The 16,678-nt window shown below is 43.9% G+C and overlaps 1 protein-coding gene across 1 annotated transcript in view; it reads right to left on the reverse strand.

Moving 5' to 3' along the window:
• LOC109058193 (EGF-containing fibulin-like extracellular matrix protein 1) overlaps nt 1–7,943 on the reverse strand; it is a 28,955-nt gene extending 21,012 nt beyond the window's left edge. The window contains exons 1-4 of the mRNA XM_042768390.1: nt 7,778–7,943; nt 7,218–7,305; nt 7,038–7,083; nt 6,616–6,900 (exon numbers count right to left, since the gene is read on the reverse strand). Of these exons, the coding sequence (XP_042624324.1) occupies nt 6,616–6,900; nt 7,038–7,083; nt 7,218–7,298 (412 nt within the window). The 5' untranslated portion in view covers nt 7,299–7,305; nt 7,778–7,943. The remainder of the gene's footprint in view (nt 1–6,615; nt 6,901–7,037; nt 7,084–7,217; nt 7,306–7,777) is intronic.
• Nucleotides 7,944–16,678: the final 8,735 nt, after the last annotated feature.

Here is a 16,678-nt window from a genome sequence, read left to right on the forward strand (position 1 = left end):
TTCTCTTCCTGTTTGCATACACAATGCAAATGACATTCCCCATTGAGGAACTTGTGCTAACAATGTGGGGAATGCCTCTACATGATGGCGTCTGAAGCAAGCCAATCCTAATTAGTCCAGCATCAATTGTGATGGTGTACTGCGGAAGCTACAAAGGACACCAGGAACAAAATAGGTTAGATTTTGCTCTTCAACAGGTGCTCTGTGTCTGTCTATATCACGGACGGGGACACAAAATGTGTGTGTACACTACTTGGGAGCAGAGCATGAGCTGTCAGCTCCCAAGGGTTGCACATTGTGAGCAGCTCCAGATCAAAATGCTCTGATACCGGAGGCAGTGCAGCGGCTCCGATTGTGGGGGTCGCAAGTGGAGCTCACAGCGATAGCTTTGGCCCTTTCTTGGCTCTCTCCCATATGCTACAGCACTCACGCTTGGGATCCAGAAGCTTTCTCCAAGGATTCTACTGCCTTGAGTGAGAGCACGATGTTTATGTTATCCAGCTCTGAGGGAGTGGATATCGTCTCAATCAAGGCAGGAGATATTGAGGACTCACCACCTGTATCCCCTGCTTATGAGGACCTGGTGGAGGTTGTGACTCGTGCTGTGACTAAGCTTAACATCAAAAGACCGGCAGAGAAACAGGAAGTGTGCCACAAAAACAAGTTATGACTGGCATCAGGCCACCGACTTATCTCTCTGGTCCACCAAGGAGACCTCCTGAGTCATCTGCTGCTCCATGTCAATACTGGTGGCCATGGAGAGACACCTTTGGGTCCTGCCAGGGGGCAGCCCCAGCCATCTACATACAGCTCCTCATACAGGCAGCAACATTCTTCTTCAAGGCATCAAGCTCAGCTCCCAAGATACACCAGAGGTCAGCCTCGAAAGGCTTATTCCCCTAGAAGACTTTTTTGGCAGCCTGGAAACTTCCACCAAATGCGTCTCAGTGGGTCCTGCATATAATAGAAAATGGGATACAGAATCCAGTTTGATTCTAAACCATCAAAATTTGATGGCATGTTGTCAGTGGTGGCCCCCAAGCAAGCTTGGGTAAAGGAACAGGAAGTTCAGTCCCTTTTGGCAAAGGAGGCCATAGGACATGTTCCTTCTTCCGAGAGTAATTCTGGTTTCCACAGTTGGTATTTCATTATTTCAAAGAAGGATGGGGGTGTTGCATCACTCTGAGAAGATACCGGTTCAAAACCGGTTCAAAAGGCTGACCGTCCCTTTCATCGTGAACCAAATAAGATCCAAGGATTGGTTTGTCAAGTTTGATCTAAAGGATGCATACTTCCACAGATCTATCCTTCCTCAACACAGAAAACTCCTGAGGTTTGCTTTCTGGGGCGAAGCATACCAATAGCACTATACCCTAGCACCTTCGTAAAATACATGGATGCAGCACTGGTTCCTTTGAGACTCCAGGCCATCCGTGTACTCAATTTTATCGATGACTAGCTGATTTCAGCAGTGGGTCTCATGGCAGCTGCATCCAAGTGATACATTTTGGCCTGCAGCACATGAGTTACAGTAGTGGCTCATAACTAAACCCATTCCACATGATAAATGTGATGCACAGATGCCTTCATTCCTTGGTGATGTGGAAGAAACCTTCAGGGACCTGTGCTTGGAGCATCGTGTCATTGTAAGATGCTAGTGACAGACACTTCCCTCGTGGGCAGGGAAGCAGTCCTGAAGGGCTACTCAACTCAAGGTCTGTGGAGACAGCATCATCTATCTTGGCACATTAACAATGATAGCTATATTTCTAGCTCAAAAGTACTTCCTCCTGAACCTCAGAGGCAACCACATCCTTGTCTGTACGAGCAACATAAATCATCGGGGGGTCTGAGGTTGTACCATCTATGCAGACTGGTGCACCAGGTCCTTCTATGGTCACAGGGCAAACTGTTTTCTCACAGAGCAGTTTACATTTCACATACCTCAATACGGGAGCAGACAGCCTGTTGAGGCAGGGGCTGAGGAAACTCAATTCCAAGATGGTGGAATTTATTAAGAGTAAGTTCAGCCAGGAGGAAGCAGATCTGTTCGCATTTGTGGGTCTGGCCCCTAAGGGGGATCAGCTCCTGAACCATCTTAAATGCTAGAGCTCCTGCCATGAGGGAATCATACTCCTTCCAAGTGGAGGGTTTCACCTCATGGTACAAGGAATTGGACCCAGTTAACTGCCTAGTTAATCCAGTGCTAGAATTCCTAAAGAGCTGTTTCTCTGTGGGTCTATCCCCTTCCATTCTTAAGGTCTATGTGGTGGTCATAGCTGCCTTCCAAGCCCTGTCACGCGATGGGTTTTTGGGGAGACACCATTTGATAACTCGGCTCCTTTGTAGCACTCGTAGGATGAAGCCTAACACTTATGGTAAAGTCCCAGCCTGGGATCTGGCCATGGGGATCTGGATCTGGTCCTACACCATGAAGTCCCAGCCTGGGATCTGGCCATGGGGATCTGGACACCATCTACGACTCTGCAGGCCTTCCATCCTTGTCCTGGCATGTCGACAGACCAAGAGAGGTTTAATTTATTGTGCCCTGTCAGGGCCCTTGAGACTTATATTCAAAGAACATCTCAGTGGAGGAAAAATGACACGTTACTGGTATGTTTCGGGACCCCCAAGAAGGAGTCCCCAGCCTCTAAAGAAACCATTAGCAAATAGATTGTGAAAGCGATATCTAGTGCCTATGAGGCACACCTCTAGCATTAAGGGCTCATTCTACTAGAAGTGTGACAACCTCAAAAGCTTTACTGTTGGGGGTGCCACTCCAGGAGATCTGTGAACCTGTGGGATGATCTTCCCCACGTTCATAAGGTTTTATACTCGGTCAGGACAACTGTGAAAACCTGAAGGGAAAATCACGTGAACATGGGGATCTGGATCTGGTCCTACACCATGTAGGATGAAACTTGGGTCATTCTCGTACTATTTGTGTGCTTATGTGTTCGTCCAAAAATTACTACTGACATAACAATAAACTGAACTTAATTTACATTATTTGACAGATTTAAATAAATTTTGTGAGAAATGCAAAACAACTTTTAAAACAAAACAATTTCATATTTACGTTTGTTTTTCAATGGAATAACAGTCCCTTTACATAGTTGGCATAGTAATAGCAGCAGACATGTGCGCATATAGACCCCAAGTATAGACCCCAAGACTTCCCTTTTGGCCTCTGATTAAATAAGTGGCATTTTTCATTTTAATATTATTTTCATGGCATCACTTGTCACAGCCATCACAGTTAATGCACACAAATTTAGCACTCTTTGTTGGAGCATCCACGGCTCCCTGACCTGCCTTCATTGGTGACAGCCAGTTAACAATTGTGTCCATCTTATACATCAGCAACATTTGTCACTGCTGTGAAATAAAACCCTATTAAAACATTTGAATTCAACCAGCCTAACTAACAATAGCTTAACAACAAGCAAGCTGGTCTGGTGTTGTCATAAAATAAAGTCATGCAAGGTCAAAATGTATATATTCACAATTACACATTTAAAACATTAAACATCTTATAACATTATTTATGCAATTTAAACTGAAGAGTAAATACATTCATGCCACCTCTGAGCTGCATTAGACAGTCTGTGTAAAGGCATCTAAAATAAATTCCACCTGAGATACAGGTTCTCTGCCACCTCTGCAGTGTAAAGATTTTCTTGACAATTATTTAATTTGATAGATAACAGCCCTATATTGTCTTATTATAATTATGCCCTTGTAAAGGTAAGGGGAAAAATGATTCTGGAAATTAATTTGTAATTGTAATTAATTTATGTGATAGGATATATGTAGAAATAATGAATGCTAAAAATAGCTGTATCTGTGAACTGGTAATTTTAGTGGAGTATTAAACATCTGCATTAGTATACGGTTATTGAATGAATAAATAATGATTATCTACAGTATTGTTACGCAAATACCAGACTCAGAGACAGGATTAGCGGACAATACACGCATGGATTTTATTAACTGAGAAAATTGGTGAGTAGCAATGGATAAGTATTAATGGAGCATGCAATACTGCAGAATGAAGTGATTTACTGGAGAATGAAGAGGCCTTTGCAGATGGAGGGGGAGATTGTGGATTCGCTGGAGTACACACACTTCTCCAGGATAAAGACTTGGATGAGTAGACATGCAATGGAGAACACTGGAGACACAGGGGGAAATGCTGGCAGTAATCGCATGAGAGAATCACAGGAGGTAAGTGGTCCGTACATCAACTAGTAGACCAGACAATGAGCTTGGGAGAAGTGTGTGCTTTTATAAAGGAGCTGATGAGGGTGTTGACACGGTGCAGATGATCAGTATTCATGGGACTGTGAGAAAGTGAGTGAGAAAGTGATGGTAGAAACCTGGTGACATCATGACAGCACCCTGAACCCGCACCCCCCCACTCCATGGCCCGTTCCTGAGGGCCAAAGACACGGACGTTGTGGTGGCCAACTTCTGCTCTTTGGTGCAGGACAGTCAGGGTGGGCCGCATGGAAGTAGTGAGGAGATCAGGATCAAGGATATAATCTCTGGGGACCCAGGATCTTTCTTCAGGACCATATCCTTCCCAGTCCTTTAGATATTCCAAGAGGCCACCACAAGATTTTCTTGACTGTGTTGGTGGTACCATCATTTTCTTTCATCGAAAGAGGGGCTCATAAGTGGGACAAGGCTCTGTGGAAGGATTAGAAACAGGATTATGGTATGGCTTGACTAATGATACATAGAAGGATGAGTGAATTCTGAAATGTGCAGGGAGTTGGAGCAGGTAAGTGACAGTGGGTTAATCTGACAGTTGATCTTGGAGGGACCAATGTTTCTGGGGTTTAGAATCATAAGCAATCTTGTAGCAGTGAGACGATTCCAGTGGCCCCTGGTCAGTGCCCAAAGTTGTATGTGCTGAACAGATCAGAGGAGCGTGTTGAGAGTGTTGAACATAGGTATGACCAGGACAACACCCAGGCTGAGCTGGATTGGAGGCATTGGAGTGTAAAAAAACTCACGAGACCATTGAATGGGGCTTGGGACTTACTATGAGCTTGGAGGGAAGGATTGGCTCAGGAGTTTCAGAAGAATCATCGATGAGGGGGGGGCATCTTCCTTAACGTTCTTAGAACCAGGTCTGTAGGACATCTTAAAGTCAAATCTGGTAAAGGAGAGTTTTCTTGGCTTCTCTGAGGTATTCAAGATTCTTATGATAGGTATATACCATGAAGGGATGTCTGGAAACCTCCAACCAATGCCTTCATTCCTCTAGGGCGAGTATGATAGCAAGCAACTCTATATTCCTGATGTCATTATTTCCTTTCCATCAGGGTGAATTTTCTGGAGAAGAAGGTGCATTTCACAGGTCTCTGGAGAATTCATGGAAGGAGAGGGAAACATTCAGGGTAACAGTCTTCACCCCACTTCAAGACTTCTCCGGTTTTCCAGGATAGCACTGGGTTGTGTTTAATCAACCATGAATGCACTGGGATGATGCCAGCAGTGGATTGCTCCAGAACCTGGAAATCCAGGGATCCTTAATGGAGTTGACCAAGCCAGAACTTGATGGGTCCCAGAAAGAAACGCACATGACAGAAGCTGAGCAGTCTTCCTGTTACTGACTGGACTTGATTTGACTTCAGTGGATCTTCTTTTGAGCTGGAGTTGATGGCAGAGTTCCCCCGAGATAAAGCTGCCAGCTAACCCAGAGTCGAGGAGGGTGAGTACTGAAATAGAGATATCACCAGCAGTAAGGGTGACTTCAGTGGTGAGTGGAGATGCATGAGAATTAGGAGTATGAATGAAACTCACCACAGGTTGAGGAGGACGGATAGGGCATATAGACACAGCGATTTTATTAACAGAGAAAATGGGTGAGTAGCAATGGGTAAGTAGTAATGGACCAATGCAATACTGGAGAATTAAGAGGTTTACTGTCTTTGCATGGGGATTCGCTGGAGTGCAGATAATTCTCAGGGATGAAAACTTGGACGAGTAGACACACAATAGAGGACATTGAAGACAGGGTGAACGCTGGAGGTAATCGCAGGTGGTAAGTAGGCAGGTTAGTGGTCCGTATACCAATGAATAGACCAGACAATGAGCTGGGGAGAAGTGTGTGCTTTTATACAGGAGCTGATGAGGGTGCTGACGAGGTGGAGGTGCAGGTGATCAGTATTCAGGGAATTGTGAACGGAGTGAGGGAGTGACGGTGGAGTCTGGAGACACCATGACAAGTATGTAACTAATTTTTATAAATAAGAGGGGTGCCCTTTTTTTAGTTGAGTACATGCCACCCAAAATGTCAGTGCAGGCCCCTGAATATCAGTTTGTATATATATATAATAATGATATGTTATGGCTTTTTATCCATTTTTAATGCTGGGAAAATAACATTTTCTGAAATGTATGTTTCCTGTTTACTGACTCAAAATAATTTCTTAGTTTAGAATCTTTTCAAACAAAATCCGAAAATTTGGCAATAACTGCACTGTTTGCAGAAAATCAGTGATTGGGAAAAAAAAAAAAAAAAAATTGTCTTACCCAGCCCATAAATGACTAATGACTAATGCTACCACAAATACCATTGTTGTGTTACGAACAATGGCTTACCTTGGCAGTAGTTTTGCTCATCCAGTGTAAAACCCAGCAAGCACTGTGTGGCTCCAGCTGCTACACCTCTATGGTTTGACTGGGTGCAAGTTTGAGGGGTCTGTGGGTTAGTTGGGTTTAGCGGTAGGGGGGTTTGGGGAATAGGGTCTGTGCGCTGGGATGGTTCGTCTCCATTAGTGAAAAAAATCTGGGCATTCTGAGGGAGGCAGAGGTAGCCACCATAGTGGTTTATGCACTTCATGCCTCCTTTGCAGGCATCAGAGACAAGGGCACACTCATCAATATCTGTTCATGAACATGGAGAGAAAACTGGCATTAGGCTTTAGAATCATTTTCTCAGAGACAGGAAAATAGCCAAAAGACAACTGTTGGCCATAAAAGGCCAGAAAGAGAATATTAAATCAACAATATTATTTTATTACCTTTGCATACCTCTTTAATGGGATCATATTCATAGCCTTCTGTGCACTGCTGTGAGGAAAACAAATAAATCACTGTATAAGAGTGTTTTATCTTTCAATTTAAAATATATATAAGCTGCAATAACAAAACTATATACTCAGTAATATGTATTATGTATATTTTTATGTAAATACACTTGCCGTATATGATACAGGCTCTTCTGCCTCTTGAGAAACAGCACTGGCAGCAATTGTCATTACCAGGTAGATTTCCAACATCATGATGGTTCTACATAGGTTAACATATCAAAACAACAACATAACACCTGTAGTTACATCACTGCTGTACATGCGAAAACATTTCAATCTGCTTTTATTGGCTCAACTCCAGTCAGAGCTCATGCAGTTCACATTCCTCTCTGGAAATGTCTTTTAAAGTGCTACAGAAAACATAACTATTTAAAATGCAATTACAAGCAGCCATCAAACACTTAGAACAATGTGTTTAGCAGCCTAAAGTTAAATACTTTATGTTAATACACAGTAACACAGGAATACAACATGTGATCTCTTATTGCACAGGGTCTGTTTCATGATTTCATGGTTTAGCACTCACTTCTAATAAAATTACTTTCTAAATCACAATGTTTGTGCAAAATAAAATTAAAAAACAAAATTTTATCACAGCTCATAAAATACTTAATGATCATGTACTGTAGAGTTTGATATACTAGACAACATGCTAAAAATACTGATCTCACCTGCTGTAAGAAGCGTCAGGAGTTTGGAGCTCAGTCCTGTGGATGATGAGGGTTTGATGTAAGTATCGGAATGTCAGTGATGTTTGAGGAACACTTCATGACGCCATCATCGCTGCAGGAATGTGGGAGCGGTGAACAGGTTGTTTCCCGCTGCAGGAGTTTGATGTGTTTGTTTGGTGGGCTCGGGGAAGGGCAGGATGTGGCTCCCCCCACAGGTTCTTTAATAAACTCATTGATGCCAGGCATTGTGCTTCTATTATAATAAGCAAGGTTGTAATGTCAATGTCCTATTGTCCATATTGTTTTACAGTTTTAATGCATTAGTCGTAGATGTCCTCTATCTGAGAAGTATGCTGTATACTTCTGTCACACTCACTTCATAGCATTTCCTCAGTTTATGTATTCAAATCCCAACAAAAAACTCAAAGCGTTTTTTTTTTTTTTTTTTTTTCTTTTTATTGATTTTTTTTTTTTTCTTTTCATGTGAAGTGACTCTGAGCTGTGGGCAAGGTGCTTTATATATATAACTATATTATTATTATTATTATTGGACATAGTGATCAAATGTAAACAAGTAAATTACCCCATGATTTACTCACCCTCAAGCCATCCTAGGTGTATATGACATTCTTCTTTCAGACAAATACAATCAGAGTTATATTAAATAATGTCTAGGCTAATCCATGCTTTATAATGGGAGTGGATGGTAGCCCAAATTTTGAAGTCCAAAAAATTGCACCCATCCATTATAAAAGTGACGACGTGACGTGACCCATACTCAGAATTCATGCTCTGCATTTAACCCATCCAAAGCGCACACACACACTGTGAACATTATTTAATATAACTCTGAATGTATTTGTCTGTAAGAAGAATGTCATATACACCTAGGATGGCTTGAGGGTGAGTAAATCATGGGGTAATTCTCATTTTGGGGTGAACTGTCCCTTTAAGTCCAAAAAGAACCAGTCAAAACAAAATAACAACCCAAAAAAAAACAGACCACCCAATCCAGAATGTAATCAAATAAACACACAAGAACTGCAGATTAGAGCCATAATCAAACATACAATGCCAGGAAACAGGAAACACAGCTCAGCTAATGATAATTTGCAGTGAGTGAATGAACGGTCCGGTCATTAGGACATACAAACAGGAAATTAGGCATAGGTGATGGAAATGAGGGCGTGAGAACCTGTCAGTGATCAGCTCATACGGAAGGCTCACAGGTCTCAATGAGCCCAAACAAACACATACTGTTTTCTACTGAACACTGACTCCTGACACCTTGAAACTATTCACAAAATTCTTCTCTCTACTCTCTCTGACTGTTGATGACTTTGGAGCTTTAAGATGGCATCCATCAACAACCAGTTCTCCACAACCAACCTTCACCCACACATTTCCACTCTTCTTTCTCACCCCTCAAAGAAAACAAGGTCTCCAAAGTTTTCTGTGCCAGCCATCCAATGTCCGATCCCCTCCCACCTACTAAAGGAAATCTCACCCACACTGCTAGCCACTCTTGACTCACCTTATCAGCACATCTTTCACTACTGGCAACTTTCCCACTGCATTTAAGCTGGCTCGGGTAACCACTGCTCAGGCTACGTCCACATTAATCCGGATACATTTTTCTCTACACATCTTTTTCTTTATGTTTTAGTTTTCTGTCTACACTGAGTCCAGAGAAAACAAGAGCTTTTTGAAAGACACTCTCACAAGTGGATGAAATTTTCAAATGCAGCTTTCACGTTGTAGTGTGAACTACTGGAGGCTTTCGAAAATGATGATGCATATTGTACCCTCATACATCTATTGTTGTGCCTGCTATTTATTTCAATAATGTTGCTAAATATATGTATTTTGTCACTTTACATAATATTTTATATTACATTTCTGCAATGCTCATAGAATATTTCCTTAAAATGTTTTTTATTCTGTGGCAAAAAAAAAAAAAAAACATTACGACAGCTGTGTTTTAGACCATACATGGAATGGCAATTTTGCGTGTGATCTGGTAACTGTTCCTTGTATCTTGCTCATTACATCCGTAAGCAAATGACAAATGCAATAGTCCTAATAGTGCTAATTACATTCTGGCTATTTAGGTTCTTCGCAAAAACATGTGCAGATTTGCTTAGTATAGCTGGACTGAGTTGCCAAAGATGTGGTACAGAGGTAGGAAAATATTTTATTGTTCTCTTTTAGAAATTTAGGCATCATTAGGATGCAGTATAATGCCTGTTACTTAAATAAAATCTTGTTAAAAAGATGAAATATTTGTAATTTAATAAGCAGAAAATGCTGCAAAAGATTCATCTCAGCAACTTGAGGAAAACAAAAATCAAAATGGAGATACAGTTACTTTAGTAGCTAAAAAATACCACAAAACCCCCACAAAATTGCTTGAGTCAAGTCACCTTTATTTATATAGTTTTTTTAACAATACAGAATGTGTCCAAGCACTTTACATTATTAAATAGGAAAGAGTGTGTCAATAATGCAAAATGACAATAGTAAACAATTTTCAGTTAAAGGTGACATATCATGAAAATCTGACTTTTCCAGGTTTTAAGTGCTATAATCAGGTCCCCAGTGCATCTACCAACCAAGGAAACATGAAAAAGATTAACCCAGTAACTTTGTTTTGGTAAGCCTTTTTCTGCAAGCATCTGAGAAAAAGAGCGCGTCAGATTTCAAAGAGATCTCATTATAATATTACCGCCCCTTAATCTGTAAGTTTATACCCACAGCGTTTGATTTTGCAAGAGACAATGGTGTACCATCTCTAATGTCATGGTGAAAGTTTGAGCAAAACATGCTAACTGTTCTAACTTTGGCTACAAAGACGAGAACAGAACACTGTTTAGAGTCCCAGATTTATTGATTTATTTACTGTATATTGCTGCTCCCACACAGATCTAAAATAAACATGCAATTTTATTTTTCCAGCAGTTTACCTCACAGACATAACTGACTGTTTTTGTAACTCACGTGTGTTTTTTAACGTAAACTTCTGTGTGAAAGAGAACTTAGTTTAGCAATCACATGCTGTGACAGCCGCTTTCTGTCCATGTGCTTCAGATGTACGCACTCAGAAAACCGTATATCAGAAGTTTAAACTCATCTGGAATTAGAACGCATGATTTCAGCGCAATTAACATCATAATCAGAACCAAAACATGTTTTTAGCAGGTCCGAGCTGTAATGATGCAGCTCTATTCTCTATAAATGATAGTATAATGCCTTTACAGGGGTGCTTTGAATGTACCCAGTGGGAGGTCTTTGGTAGTGGGGACATCAATGAGTATGTTGAAACAGTCAATGAGTATATAAACTACTGTGTAGATACTATTATACCCACTAAGACTTTTATGGTCTACCCCAATGATAAACCTTGGGTGTCTAAAGAGTTAAAGATTCTTATTAATAAGAAAAGGAAGGCATATAAAAATCAGGATGTGATAACTCAGAGGCATATACAGAAGCATATTAAAAGACAAATACAAATAGATAAGACTACATATAGACAAAAAATGGAAGCGTCTCTGACATGTGGTAACTCACGATATGCCTTGCAGGGGATTAAGAATATGACAAACGTCCCTCATTAGGGAAGAGGCAAACAGCCTCTGTTGTAAAAAAATAAAATTTAAGGAGCTAGAGATGGCTAATTAGCTTAACTTATACTTCTGTCATTTTGATAAGGGAGAAGGTAATGCTACTCCAGTGTTGCCACCACTATCTTTGACTTAATCTCCTTTTGGTTTTTATATCAGTGAAATAGAGGTTAGTAAATTTTTTAAGAAATGTAATCCTCAGAAAAGCCCAGGTCCAGATAAGATATGCAGTAATGTTTTAAAACACTGTGCGGCCCAGTTAGCGCCAGTTTTTACTGATATTTTTAGAGCATCGTATAATACTGGAATTGTTCCTGTTATATGGAAAACATCTACAATAGTACCAGTGCCAAAAGTTTCTAGACCCTTTATATTAAATGATTTTCGACCAATAGCACTCACATCTCTAGTGATGAAATTTTTTGAGCGCTTAGTAAAAAAGCACATTGTCACATGAAAGCTCTCCATATTATTTGTGCACCTTCTGCCACAGGTTTTTCTCATTCAAAATGACAGGCTGTTACGTTGAGGCAAAGCTGAGGTGAGAATTTAAATGCAACATGATTTATTGAAGAAAACATGCAAAAAATAAAAAAAACAGATAATCCAATCAGGGTACAAATCCAGCTCAGGCAAATCCAAACAAGAAATAAAATAAAAGACAAGACAAACATAACAGCTACAAAAGTGACCAACAACTACAATGACAGACAAATCAGTAATGAAGACCAGACTGGAGCTGGCAACCAGGTTGGACCTGGAGCCAGGGTGGAGCCGGTGGTATAGGCAACCCAGGCGGAGTTAGAAAACAGGGTGGAGCTGGCAGAGCAGGAAGCCGGGAAGGAGCCTCTTCACAACATGGTCACCAATCCTGAGCCTCGGCCCGTCATGGCCCCCACTCCTGAGTCTTATCCCATCATGGCCGCCACTCCTGAGCCTCTGCCCATCATGGCCCCCACTCCCGAGCTCCGTTCCGTCATGGCCCCCACTCCCGAGCCTCGTCCCGTCATGGCCCCCACTCCTGAGTCTTATCCCATCATGGCCCCCACTCCCGAGCCTCGTCCCGTCATGGTCCCCACTCCCGAGCCTCGTCCCATAATGGCCCACACTCCCGAGCCTCGTCCCGTCATGGTCCCCACTCCCGAGCCTTGTCCCGCCATGGCCCCCACTCCCGAGCCTCGTCCCGTCATGGCCCCCACTCCCGAGCCTCGTCCCGTCATGGCCCACACTCCCGAGCCTCGTCCCGTCATGGTCCCCACTCCCGAGCCTCGTCCCGCCATGGCCCCCAACTCCCGAGCCTCGTCCCTGTCATGGCCCCCACTCCCGAGCCTCGACCCGCCATGGTCCCCACTCCCGAGCCTCGTCCCGTCATGGTCCCCACTTCCGAGCCTCGTCCCGCCATGGCCCCCACTCCCGAGCCTCGTCCCTGTCATGGCCACCACTCCTGAGCCTCGGCCCATCATGGCCCCCACTCCCGAGCCTCGACCCGCCATGGTCCCCACTCCCGAGCCTTGTCCCTGTCATGGCCACAACTCCTGAGCCTCGGCCCATCATGGCCCCCACTCCTGAGCCTTATCCCATCATGGCCACAACTCCTGAGGCTCTGCCCATCATGGCCCCCACTCCCGAGCTCCATTCTGTCATGGCCCCCACTCCTGAGCCTCATCCCGTCATGGCCCCCACTCCTGAGCCTCATCCCATCATGGCCCCCACTCCCGAGCCTCGTCCCGCCATGGCCACCACTCCTGAGCCTCGGCCCTGTCATGGCCACCACTCCTGTGCCTCGGCCCGGCATGGCCCCCACTCCTGAGCCTCGTCCCTGTCATGGCCACCACTCCCGAGCCTCGTCCCGTCATGGCCCCCACTCCTGAGCCTCATCCCGTCATGGCCCCCACTCCTGAGCCTCATCCCATCATGGCCCACACTCCCGAGCCTCATCCCGTCATGGTCCCCACTCCCGAGCCTCGTCCCGTCATGGCCCACACTCCCGAGCCTTGTCCTGTCATGGTCCCCACTCCCGAGCCTTGTCCCGCCATGGCCCCCACTCCCGAGCCTCGTCCCTGTCATGGCCACCACTCCCGAGCCTCGTCCCGTCATGGCCCACACTCCCGAGCCTCGTCCCGTCATGGTCCCCACTTCCGAGCCTCGTCCCGCCATGGCCCCCACTCCCGAGCCTTGTCCCTGTCATGGCCACAACTCCTGAGCCTCTGCCCATCATGGTCCCCACTCCCGAGCTCCGTTCCGTCATGGCCCCCACTCCCGAGCCTCGTCCCGCCATGGCCCCCACTCCCGAGCCTCGTCCCTGTCATGGCCACCACTCCTGAGCCTCGGCCCGTCATGGCCACCACTCCCGAGCCTCGACCCGCCATGGTCCCCACTCCCGAGCCTTGTCCCTGTCATGGCCACAACTCCTGAGCCTCTGCCCATCATGGTCCCCACTCCCGAGCCTTATCCCATCATGGCCACAACTCCTGAGGCTCTGCCCATCATGGCCCCCACTCCCGAGCTCCATTCTGTCATGGCCCCCACTCCTGAGCCTCGTCCCGTCATGGCCCCCACTCCTGAGTCTTATCCCATCATGGCCCCCACTCCCGAGCCTCGTCCCGCCATGGCCACCACTCCTGAGCCTCGTCCCTGTCATGGCCACCACTCCTGAGCCTCGTCCCTGTCATGGCCACCACTCCTGAGCCTCGTCCCTGTCATGGCCACCACTCCTGAGCCTCGTCCCTGTCATGGCCACCACTCCTGAGCCTCGGCCCGTCATGGCCACCACTCCTGAGCCTCGTCCCTGTCATGGCCACCACTCCTGAGCCTCGGCCCGGCATGGCCCCCACTTCTGAGCCTCGTCCCGTCATGGCCGCCACTCCTGCAAATGCATGTGTGGTGGGAGTCTGTAATTATTTATGAGTATTTTATCATCAAAGTGCAACACATCGTTTGGGTCCTCCAGTATATAAGGGTCCAGAAATTACATTGCATTGTCAGGACAAAAACCAAGTCTTGAAGTCCTTGAAGAAGTTAATAAGGTATAAATCAGGCCATGGATATAAAATGATTTTCAAGGCTTTGATTAGAACCCAGTGGTCATTCTGAAAGATCACCCAAAGTCCTTTGCAGAGATGGGAGAACACGTTGGACAGACAACCATCTCTGCAGTAATCAGACCCTTATGGCAAAGTGGCTAGACAGAAGCCACTGATTTATTTATTTATCCTTTATTTAGCCAGGAGAGTCCCATTGAGACTTCACAGTCTCTTCTTCCTTGAGACCTGGTCAAGACGGCAGTACATAAAGTTGCACACAGAACCATCTACAAAACAAAATACTCATACAAAACAACTGATGAAGGAAAGAATGGTATAAACCAAATTGAGACATGCAAAGCTTGTACATAAACTTCCAAGAAGACCCTGGTGGAGCTAGTGGTGGAGATGATGATGGTGAAGCAGATGATCAAGACGAAGACGCTGGAACCCCACAGGGAGGAGTTGGTGGAGGAGGAAACCACAGGAGAGCTGACGGGGCAGTAGGAAACCTCTAGACTGTTGGCAGAGATGGTTACCACCATGGTGAAGCTGAGGGCCACTGTGGAGCAGGCAACATAAGGAAGAAGATCCATAACTCTTGGTGGAATCAGATGACCCACATATGCAAGGCCGAACCGACAGAAGAAGAACAGCTTTCCTGGCCATGACAATGAGAAGATGCACTAACTAACGAACTAGTGATCACCACACTTAGAACTGGGATCAGGACCTCCAGGACTCCACCCACTGTGAAGGGGATCCTCACAGGAACAGATATTTCACATATGCAGAAAAGTTACACTGAGGACCATCTATGGGCAGGTGTGCCTTGATCTGGGCATAGAAAAATGCAGATAGGGACTCATCCAATGCAACCTTGTGTATGGTCCTCGAGTGAGTGATTCCCCTGGGTGAGAAGAATTTGTACTCACTTATTCTGTAACGTTCGGGTAAGTAGAGATAAGTAATGAGCCAAAGAGGAAACAACAACACAACAGTTTTGTCAAAAACAAAGACAATAAACAACAGTGAACTGAGGCAACTCGAGAGAGATATATATACACACGGGATAATGAGAAACAAAGATCAGGTAAACATGACATAATACTTTGGCAACCAATGAAACCGGGCAAATGCAGGAAACCAGGAAGTAAAATGCAGATACAATGGAATGAAATAAACCTGAAAACACAAGAACCTGGAACAGAATAAACTTGCAACGAGAAATTTACAACAAAACTTAGGTTACTCAACATCTAAACATCTCAACTGAAGGTTTGTGGGGTTTATCACTCAGAAGATTAAAAGGGAAATAAAGTAAATTTTAATGCGCAGTGCTGCATGTTACCAACACCACAGCTGCAAGTTTTTTTCAGACAGCCAACAAGAGAAGTTTCTCAGGTGAATGTAATGTTCCAGATGAAACTGACATTGTCTGTCCTGGTAACATCTGTCTGGGAACTCTTTTCAGATTAGGCAGAGTAAACTTCACGTCAGTGATATTTATTCAAGTGAAAATGCTTTAAGCTCAGAAGATAATTTTCAAATTATGAGCCAATTTGCAGATTTAATTTATAGTCTGCATTACTATATTCACTTCTGGTTGGATGCTATTCATAGATTGTGTACTTGTACTCTACATAATGACAGTATAGTTAATTGTAGTCTAATAATCTGAAAAGCAAAGATGTGATTGATTGATGAAACTAGAAAAAAAGCCTTTCACTAGCAACTATATTGAACTGTGACATGGAAGTCCACTTAATTTTTTAGAGATTGAAATCAACATACATGTTTGTAGAAGAGGCTTGGAAGTGAGGTGACTGTTAGACAGGATTACTTAAAACATGTTAAAAATAAGAAATCATAAATCTATGGATTGTGTCAGAACACATCCGAATGACAATATAATGAACACACAGCTATTTTTGAACGACTATCAGTGGAGAACAGCCATATATTAAAATAATTTGTGCGTGGGAATCCTGAGCAGTGTATGCTAACAGATAACATGGGCTATTTCAGCAGAGAACACCCAGATCTTGGAAGTCTCTTAAATCAAGGGTTATTCCATGTTCAGCACAAAACAAACTCAGGCAACACTTTTGTATTTTAGGTTTTATACCTTTAGCTTAATTACATGAGAACAACTGTGCAGGTCGTCAATAACTGTTCAGTCTGTTATGGAAAGTTCTGAAACATTGATTGATACATTATTTGTGGACAGACAAATGTCATACATTATATAGTTT

This window comes from Cyprinus carpio, chromosome A13, assembly GCF_018340385.1.
Source record: "Cyprinus carpio isolate SPL01 chromosome A13, ASM1834038v1, whole genome shotgun sequence".
Lineage (NCBI taxonomy): Eukaryota > Metazoa > Chordata > Actinopteri > Cypriniformes > Cyprinidae > Cyprinus > Cyprinus carpio.